Here is a 10,642-nt window from a genome sequence, read left to right on the forward strand (position 1 = left end):
CTTTTCCTAGTATTTTGTGTTCTAATCTGTTGGACTTCACTGCAAACACACCATTTTGCCAAGTTTATGTTATTTCCCTTATAAACTCAAAAATGTACAATGAAACAGTTGATAATGAGTGGGTGTCCTCCTGGGATTTGTAGTGCATTCTACATAACATTAGAAAAGCAAGTAGCTATACTACCACTTTTCTTACAATATTTCAGGGTGTGACATGGAGCTATATCAAAGCCATAATTCAGGTCTTTACCTTTTTTTTTTTTTCCCCAGAATCAAACAGGTGGGTACAAAAATCATAGAGCAGAATCATAAAGTCATAGAATAGTTTTAGTTGAAAGAGACCTTTAAGATCATCAAGTCCAATGATTAACGTCCCTCAATACCACATCTACACGTCTTAAATACCTCCAGCAATGAGGACTCCACCACTGGGCAGCCTGTTCCAGTGCTTCACAACACTTTTGGTGAAGACGCGTTTCCTAATATCCAGCCTAAACCTCCCCCTGTGCAACTTGAGGCTGTTTCCTCTTGCCCTGTCACTTGTTACTACCCAGCACTTGACCTTATTGAATCTCATACTGTTGGCGTCGGCCCATCAATCCAGCCTATCCAGATCCCTCTGCAGAGCCTCCTGACCTTCAAACAGATCAACACACCCACCTAACTTGGAGTCATCTGCAAACTTACCAAGGGTGCACTCGATCCTTCAAACAGATCATTCATAAAGATGTTAAAGAGGACAGGCCCCAACACTGAGCCCTGGGGACACCACTGGTGAACACCAGCCATGAACTGGATTGAACTCCATTCACCACCACTCTCCGGGCCCAGCCATCCAGCCATTTTTTTTTTTTATCCAGTGAAGAGTACAGTCATCCAAGTCACAGCCAGCCAGTTTCTCCAGGAGAAAGCTGTGGGAAACAGTGTCAAAGGCTTTACTATAGTCCAGGCAGGCAGCAAGCACATCCTTTCTGTCATTCACTGAGTGCATCGCTTTGCCATAGAATTAGATCAGGTTAGTCGAGCAAGACCTGCTTTTCATAAACCCATGCTGACTGGGCCTGATCACCTGATTGTCATGCATGTGTCATGTGATGTCCTGTAGTTTCCTTTGCAGTTCCTTCTGGCCCTTTTCATAGCTGGGTGTCGCATTTGCTAACTACAGTCATCCAAGTCACAGCCAGCCAGTTTCTCCAGGAGAAAGCTGTGGGAAACAGTGTCAAAGGCTTTACTAAAGTCTAGGTAGACAACGTCCACAGCTCTTCCCTCATCCACTAAGTGGGTCACCTTGTCATAGAAGGAGATCAGGTTAGTCAGGCAGGACCTGCCTTTCATAAACCCATGTGGACTGGGCCTGATCACCTGGTTGTCCTGTACGTGTTGTGTGACAGCACTCAGGATGATCTGCTCCATAACCTTCCTCAGCACCGACATCAGACTGACAGGCCTGTAGCTCCCCGATGGAGATCACATTTGCTAACATGCAGTCGACTGGTACCTCCCCCGTTATCCAGGACTGCTGATAAATGATGGGAAGTGGCTTGTCGAGCACTTCTGCCAGGTCCCTCAGTACCCTTGGGTGGATCCCACCAGCCCCATAGACTTGTGCACATCTAAGTGGTGTAATAGGTCACTGACCATTTCCTTTTGGACTATGGTGGCTTCATTCTGCTCTCCATCTCTGTCTTCCAGCTCAAGGGGCTGGGCACTCAGAGGACAACTGATCTTACTATTAAAGACTGAGGTAAAGGTGGCATTCAGTACCTCAGCCTTTTCCTTATCCTTGGTCACTATATTTTGCCCTGCATCCAGTAGAGGATGGAGATTCTCCTTAGCCCTCCTTTTGCTGCTAATATATTTATAGAAACTGGTGGTGGCCAGATTAAGTTCTAGTTCGGCTTTGGCCTTTCTAATGTTCTCCCTGTTCAGCCTCATGAGATCTTTGTAGTCTTCCTGAGTGACCTGCCCCTTCTTCCATAGGCCATAGACTTTCCTTTTCTTCCTGAGTTCCAGACAAAGCTCCCTGTTCAGCCACACTGGTCTTCTACCCCGCCAACTCTTCTTATGGCATACCAGGACAGCTTGTTCTTGCGCCTTAAGGATTTCCCTCTTAAAGAATGTCCAGCCTTCATAGACTCCTTTGTCCTTCAGGACTGGGTGGTGGCCAGATTAAGTTCTAGTTCGGCTTTGGCCTTTCTAATGTTCTCCCTGTTCAGCCTCATGAGATCTTTGTAGTCTTCCTGAGTGACCTGCCCCTTCTTCCATAGGCCATAGACTTTCCTTTTCTTCCTGAGTTCCAGACAAAGCTCCCTGTTCAGCCACACTGGTCTTCTACCCCGCCAACTCTTCTTATGGCATACCAGGACAGCTTGTTCTTGCGCCTTAAGGATTTCCCTCTTAAAGAATGTCCAGCCTTCCTAGACTCCTTTGTCCTTCAGGACTGCCTCCCAAGGGACTGTGTCAACCAGTCTCCTAAACAAAGTCTGCCTACCAGAAGGCCAAAGTGGCGGGTGTACTTACTCTCCCCCCACCTTTGCGCCTTAAGGATTTCCCTCTTAAAGAATGTCCAGCCTTCCTAGACTCCTTTGTCCTTCAGGACTGCCTCCCAAGGGACTGTGTCAACCAGTCTCCTAAACAAAGTCTGCCTACCAGAAGGCCAAAGTGGCGGTTCTACTGACTCTCTCCCTACTTTCCCAAGAATTTAAAACTCTACCATCTCATGATCACTGCGGCCAAGACGGCCTCCATCCTTCACACCACCCACAAATCCTTCTCTGTTCACCAAGAGCAAGTCCAGCAGGTAGCCTTCCCTTGTTGTCTCCCTCACCAGCTGTGTCAAAATGTTGTCTTCCACACACTCCAGGAGCCTCAGGAAATCTGCTAGGGCACCTGATTTGACATTCTGCTACAGCAGTATCACTTTTTACAGCATTTTTAGAAAACTTTGTGCAGTAGACATAGAAAAAATGGCAGTTGAAAGTACCTAACTGGTAGAAGCTTTCCATTAGCTTGTAAATCTAATAAATATAATTGAGAAAGTATTTAAATAATGGAAAGATCCAGCAAAGAGAAGTAAGGAGTGGAACAAGAGATTGCATTTGTGTTTTAACTTTTGGTTGCTTTCTTTAAGATAAGGAGATAGATTTAGTATGAAATTAGGAACCTGCTGAATTTAATGGCAAAATTCTTGTTTTCGAGGACAGGAATCTCACTGTCTATATGACATTCTTCTCTTAGAGATATTATTTGGAGTTTTGCATTTGAGTTAAAAGTGTCCTGAAGTCTTAGCAGGCCTATATAAAATAACAGAAGAAATAGTTTATGACATTTAAAATGATTTTTTTTTTCAGTTCACGGACACAGAATTACAGAAAAATAGTTATCAAGTTTGTAGCAAATTTCAGGGGATTTCAGTTGCAAAGGCTGGAAGTTAGTATATAATTTAATTTGCCCTTTTGTTTTTAAGATAGCAGTTTTAAAAGTTTGAACGCTGAATACATAATTTACCCTCTCTTGAATTGATTAGAAATGGAATGTTATTGTATCCTAAACAGATATTTCTTGATCATTTCAACTTTTACCTAAACAATCAGACTTTTGTTTTCCTGTTGAATGGATTGCTTTAAACATTCTCTGTGTCTCCCTTCCTGAAGTGGTAGCCGGAAGCCTTAGCCAGCACAAGGTGCTGTTCAATGTGCTTGTTCAATGATTGCGAGGTCCCATCAATGTACTTTACTCTTCTGCACCTTCATGACCAAATTCTGCTCATATCTTGCATTGATCATGGACTTTAGCAATTTACGGGGCTCGAGCATAATTTCATGAGACACCCTGTCACCGTCCCAGCACTGCAGTATGTGCTGCTGCAGCAGGGACTCAAGAACCAGTTGTGGACTCCTCAGTCTGGTACTGCAGTGTTGTTGAGGACCCTTCACCTTCTCCATCTAGTTATCCACCAGACCCCGATTTAGCCTGTTTCAGGAAACTTTCACAACCATCCTTTTATGGCGGTGGCATATTGCCAAAATAACATTGCATAGGAACAGCATGTTCTCAGCTATTGAGAAACACCCAGGTACCAGAGTAAGGGATTCTGTGAACCAGTAAATCCAATGATAAATTCTCAGCAGGCACCGAAGGCAAAAGGTAGCGCAGTGGTGCACCTAATTGAAATAGCTTGCAGAATCAAAAAGTCAAAAAATCATCTTTGGCTTCTCCCTTTAATAGCAACTTACAAGCTCAGGAAAAATATCCATACCCTAGTGGCAGGTAAAAGCAAAATTAACACCTTTCTCTCCTGACTCTGACCTCCCTTATAAAACAAAACCAAAAACAAAACCAAAACCAGTTGTGCTCTGATCTCACTGCATATCACCTTTCCTTTAGACGTTGGAAGTCAGAAATGCCTCTCCATGCATTTTTCATAGTCATTGTTTTGAGAGTGAACTTTCAAGCATCCCTTTTGTATCTGCAGGAAAGTACTGAAGTACAATGTAGTGAAAGCGAAACAGTCTCCCTTTCCTAGAGCCTTACAGCTAAGCTGCTTTCTAATTCCACAGTGTCTCAGCAGCAGGAGGAGGTTGGGAAACATGTCTGGGTATTGGAATCGGTGCTCCACTATGAATGTGACTTTAACAATTTAAATTGTCATTTAAAGTATGAAATTGCAATAAGGAAGTATAGAAATATTTACTAGGGGAAAAAATGGGGTGGGGAGAAGGGTTGAAAATACATGCAGCTTACAAATATATCTTCCACTGCTGGAGGTGAGACGTTTGTCCGTTTTTCCTGCTAAAGAAGCAGGGGGGTTCACTGGGAAAGGTGCAGAGGGATGGGTGGCGGGGGCATGTGACAGCGGGAGGGTGAAAATATAAACTGCTTTGTGCCCAGTATAGTGTTAGAACCTCATTTCCTCACGGAAATGCAGTGGCTGTAGAACAAGGGTGGAGTGATTACGCCAAATACAGGCAGACGCCTTGCAGTTGCAATCTTATTTTTGTATCTTAATGAGAGAAACATGAACATGTACATAGATTAATCAGCGTGAGGGACTTTGCTACCAAGACTCAGAATCGTCCTGTGTCTGCAGTGGTGAGCATCTCCTTCCAGCTGCCTGGGAGCTAAAAGGCATTAGCTGAGAAACAATAACCTGACGACAATAGTTCCATTAAAATGGAACAAGTGTGCCTAACCCTTCTGATGTCATTTGATTTCAGTCATAAAAGAGGAAACTAACCAGAGTGAAATGGCTGAAGACCTGTGCAAGATAGGGTCAGAAAGATCCCTCGTGCTGGATAGACTAGCAAGTAACGTCGCCAAACGTAAGAGCTCTATGCCTCAGAAATTTGTTGGTAAGAGTTAAACGTTTGCTGTCTCCTAAAAAAATAAAACAAAACAAAATCCAAAAATCACCTCACAGGATTTCTACTTTTGCTTTATGATTTTACTTGTTTTACTGGATTAGCAATATCTATCTCTATAGAAGCAGGTGCAGTGATGTGTTGGAGGAAAAAAGACAACTAAACTTCTCCAGCATACATTTCTGCACATTTAATTTTGCACATCTGGAGTCAATTTTAAGTCTTCTTCCTGTCTTTTTCTAATGCTTATGAGCCAGATCATTACAAGATCTGGACAGGCTCTTGAAGTTTCCTTAAGAACCTGAAGATAGGAATAGCAATTTCCTATTTGGAAAGCATTTGAACCACTTCGGGCTTATTTTATTAACTTCTTGGGTGCCATCCAGATCTGGGCATATCATATTGGTGTATGTGAAAGCATTTGTGAATAGTTGAGCATAGGCTGAACAATATTCTTCACCCCTTCATAAAGCCTGTATACTTTTACAGACCCAAATGATCATGGCAATAAATAAACCCAGGTCTGAGAATAATACCTAAGAGAAAAGATCTTTGGGTACATTCTGTAAATTAAAAAAAATATATATCATGCCCATTTGCACCTAGTAGTTTAGGTCTTAACAATGAAAAAATAGAGGCTACACCTCTATTGTTCTGTTTGGTAAGCCTGTACCAAGTACAGGATTCATCACTGTTTATAATAGTGAGACCCACAGACAATACTTTGTTAGCTCTGTAGAGTTAGTAGTAAATGAATAAAACCACGGGAGATCGGAGGACAGCATATACTTACATCTAGTTAGATTCTTCTATTATTCTCTGCCCATTCATTTATAATATTATTTGATAGGAGACAATCAGAAAAAAAATGAAGTCTTTGAAACAAAACACACAAGAAGGTCTTCAGTCAAATGTCAAGGGGAAAAAAGACCAGTTTATGGGACAGAAAGTTCAAATATTCCTTCTTTAATGAGGACACAAGGATGAAAGGAAAATTAGTATTTCTGAGACAAGGGAAGGGGAATTGCAGCTACATCAGGAGGTGCAGCAAAAGGTTTGAAATTAAAGTCCAAGATTGTTTTCAAGTCCAAAGGCAACAGTTCCAGGAGGTAGTCAAGAATAAGAAATGTTTACGCTTATAAAAGGACCGAAGTTGTAGTAGAGGGCATTACAAAAAATATATCAAATATATGAGCCAAACCTGATTTGTTTAGACACTCTAGTAACTGATTGCAGTAGGCAAAACTCTAGGAAAGCTCAAGGAAGACCAGATATGTTAAAATTTAAAAGGCAGTAGCAAGTATCCTATATGTGATATATCCAGGAGTGCAGACTAGCTTCTTTTGTTCTCCTTTTCTCTTTTAACCCTGAGAAACAGTGAAGGCAGCCAGTTTAACTCTGAGTTTTAGGAGGCCGGAGTTTCCTGTCGGTTAGTTATTCACGGACCAGTGTAGGAATACAACCTACTGACAGCGGATATTTATGGAAATTTGCTAACCTTCAAAAGGATGAACTTTTCTGACAAGGAAATGCCCCCAAATCCTTTCCTTTCCCTCCTCACCTGCTGCCTCATGTAATAGGTACGTTCCTGATTAACAAGAGGTTGGGCCAGCTGGTCGTGAGAGCTTTTGGGTAATAAAAATTGTTTATTGCTCCTGTAGATTACTGTGTCTTCCCAATCCCCTTGCTGAATTCCAGGCAGAAGGACCAAATGGCATCCTTCGCATAAAGGAAAGACTCTCTGCTGCTTCACTCATTTTTCTCAAGGCTGAATAAATCACCTTTCACAAGTGAGATTGTTCACCAAATTAAGGCTTTCTGTATTCCAAACCGGAATAGCTTCCAGTCCCAAAAGCAGAGCTGAGCCATCCAAACTAGAGAGACAGAACTGCAGTCAGGATTGACACGTTTATCATGTTAAAACGATAGACAGCAAAGAAGAGAGAGTGGTTAAAAAAGAAAAAAAAAAAAAAGAAATAAAAAAGTGTCCACATGCACTGAGTGCATTTTTACTATTTATGTACCTGCTGCAGAACCCCGAGCAGTGCAAAGCTTCAAGTGCATCATTAGCAGTTTAATTTACTTATGCTCTAATAACCACAGAAATGAGCTATTATTTTTAATGAGTGCAAGTATTACCTGCATTGCCCAGATGTGGAAACGTTACCTGCCTACCTCAAGTTTGTGTCTGTTTCAGACACTTTGCTTGGAAAAAAATTTTTGTTATGAGCTCTTGATTCTCTCAGTCCCTCTACCAACTAGTTATGCTACATAAAGCAAATACTGCCCAAGAAATTGGTATTAAAATTATGCCTTCCAGATGCCCAAAATTTTGTGTATGATGAAGACCAACCCCACTTTTCAGTGGTATGCGGTGCCCACAGAATAGAAACGATTTTTACCTCAATTTTTACCTCCTTGAGTCGAAGGTATGCATTCCTATTAAGAGAATTTTTCTATATTTAATTGAAGAGTCTTTCACAAGGCCTGTTTTGAGTCTTAAGCCTAAAACTCTGCCAGAAAACTATAGCATTAGAAAGAGTAAATCTGGAACAAAAACGAATGCACGACAGCAAAGGGGTGCTCAAATTAGCAGAGTAACAGGGAAAGGAAACAAGAGGAAGCTTGTGCAGTGGAGCTAGAAGGTGTCTGTACCCTACATCCTTTATCTGAACTTACACAAGGGTTGGAGTGTTTCTTTCTCTGCTTGCAGAGCATGGACAAACTGGTATAAAACCAAATCTTGTGGGAAATGTAGGCAGCAGGACTTTCTACGCCCTAGCCCCATCACTGTAATAGTGTCACGCTAGAGTTTTCTGGGCTCTTCACTGACTTTGAATAGCCAATTTTAGTAGAAACTGGTGGGAAATTGATGATAGATTAATTTGCAAATCTTTTGGTAAATTTTCCAGGCTCCTTAAAGGCATTTCTTTTAGACAAATTAGGACTTTCCAAGGCCTACCAGTAAATGTCATGTCGATTAGGAAATGGTGACAGCACCTCACAGAGATGTCTGTGGATGTCAATGAATTTCCCAAGATCTGCGGAGCTAGAAAATCCATCTGGGCTGTAAACAATGTGTTGTTGGTAGTCCCTAGAGCCTGTGGGAATTTTTTACGCTTTTGCATTTGCACAAATTTATTAGGGGCCTGATAATAACGTTGATGGTTTACGCTGTTTGAGGAGACTGTTCAGGTTCATAACATTGGTATCATCTGTGCATTTAAGCAGTTTCTCCCATTTCTAGCTTTTACTTTCTATGTTCTTCTCAGTCCTACCTGTACAGGAATTTTGATAAACTGCACTGAAACTCAGCATTCAGTACTAGGGTATCCAGCTAGAGATACATTAGTGCAGGCTGATTTTAAAAATGTTAATAGAGTCCCCGCTTACTTTTGGCATCCCAAATCAGAGTCAAAGTTACAAGTAACAAGGAATCTTGCTCTATTTGGGGCTTTTTACCTCATAGGAAAATATATATTCCAACTACAAATGCACTTAATTTTTTTCTACGGTTCTTGGCTGCTCCTGTGGATCATAACTTTCTGATACAAAATTTCTAGGAACGTGAGTAGCTTTTGGTAATGTGTCTAACATGGCTTATTTACAAAACAAGGTGGTGGGGGAGGTGTCACTATGAAAAGTTAAGTGTTGATTTTTCTTTGAAATGACATATGGCCATATTACTGATATGAGTTATTTGGAAGAAACTGAAGGTCTAAAACTAAACCAGATAATTTCCAGTCTAAAATTATAATATTTTAGGGGAAAATATTGTTGATGTGCTTCATGCTCTGAAACATGAAGGCCATGCTGACTGTAACTGTACTCTGTCTTCACTAAACACGATGGCATGTCTCTGCTCACTGGAGGAGGAGGAGGAGGGAGTCCCGTTAGAAAGGAGGAGAGGATGAAGCACTCAATCTGTAGCTCCCACAAGTCCCCATGTAGTTATTTCCAGAATCTGTTTTCTTGAGTTTGTTTTTCCAAAGACCTCAAGTTATTTTGAAGGTTAAAAAAAAGACCAACCTACAAACCAAACATTTTTCTGGCCAGCTATATTAGAGAACTAGGAATACCTCAGGTGAATTTCAGAGGTGGATCTGATCAACTATTTTCCTCCATGTTGCTGTTTTATTAATCCACAATGTTCAGTTCCTTAGTTATGCAGAAATCCACCTCTAACTCCTGAATCTTTTTCACTGCAGGTGAGAAATGTCTGCCTGATCTTCCATACGATGCCACCACCAACTATGAGAAGGAGAATGAGATAATGCAGACGCATGTTATAGACCAGGCTATTAATAATGCCATCAGTTACCTGGGGGCAGAGTCCTTGCGTCCCCTTGTCCAGACACCACCAGGTGGTTCTGAGGTGGTGCCTGTCATCAGCCCCATGTATCAGCTCCACAAACCTCTCGGGGACAATCAGCCTCGTTCCAACCATACAGCTCAGGACAGCGCAGTGGAAAACTTGTTGCTGCTTTCCAAAGCCAAATCTGTCTCCTCCGAACGAGATGCCTCTCCCACCAACAGCTGTCAAGACTCAACAGATACAGAGAGCAATAACGAGGAACGCAGTGGTTTAATTTACCTGACAAACCACATCGGTACCCATGCAAGAAACGGCATCTCTATAAAAGAAGAAAACAGGCAATATGATGTCTTGCGGGCAGGCACTGACAATTCCCAGGATGCTTTCAAAGTGATCAGCAGCAACGGGGAACAAGTCAAAGTTTACAAGTGCGAACACTGTCGAGTCCTTTTCTTGGATCACGTGATGTATGCAATCCATATGGGCTGCCATGGGTTCCGCGATCCATTTGAATGCAACGTGTGTGGCTACCATAGCCAGGACAGGTACCAATTCTCTTCCCACATAACTCGAGGGGAGCACCGCTTCCACATGAGTTAAAACTCCTCCAGCACAGATCTAGCCTCAACAGCTGCATTACTGGAGCTGCACAAGCCACAACAGCAACAAAGCACAAGTCAGCTGGACAGTAAAATTAACAAGAGAATCAACAGTTCAGCTGTCTTCTCCCACAAGAAAAGATTTTTTTCCTTTTGGTAGCATGCATTGCAACTCAGTTTTCTAAAATGAGTACTAAAGTTTTTACTGAAAATGTTTGATCACCAAAACCTTTAGTAAGTAGGAGCTTTTTTTAGTCAGATAGCTGAAAGACCTTCCCTTAACTGATGCTTCTTGCAAACCTCCTTTGCCAAAACTGTTGACCATGGGCCGGATGCACCACGTGGACAAGGGTGAAACAGGCAGGAGT

The 10,642-nt window shown here is 41.9% G+C and overlaps 1 protein-coding gene across 1 annotated transcript in view; it reads left to right on the top strand.

Moving 5' to 3' along the window:
• The window catches only part of IKZF1 (IKAROS family zinc finger 1 (Ikaros)), a gene marked incomplete at its 5' end in the record, with an annotated part of 20,276 nt that extends 9,877 nt beyond the window's left edge, over window positions 1–10,399 (top strand). Inside the window, 2 exons of the mRNA XM_010142209.1 lie at window positions 5,217–5,351; window positions 9,569–10,399. Coding sequence (XP_010140511.1) covers window positions 5,217–5,351; window positions 9,569–10,275 — 842 coding nt within the window. The remainder of the gene's footprint in view (window positions 1–5,216; window positions 5,352–9,568) is intronic.
• Window positions 10,400–10,642: the final 243 nt, after the last annotated feature.

The sequence above is a fragment of the Buceros rhinoceros genome, unplaced genomic scaffold (genome assembly GCF_000710305.1).
Source record: "Buceros rhinoceros silvestris isolate BGI_N320 unplaced genomic scaffold, ASM71030v1 scaffold828, whole genome shotgun sequence".
Taxonomy (NCBI): Eukaryota; Metazoa; Chordata; class Aves; order Bucerotiformes; family Bucerotidae; genus Buceros; species Buceros rhinoceros.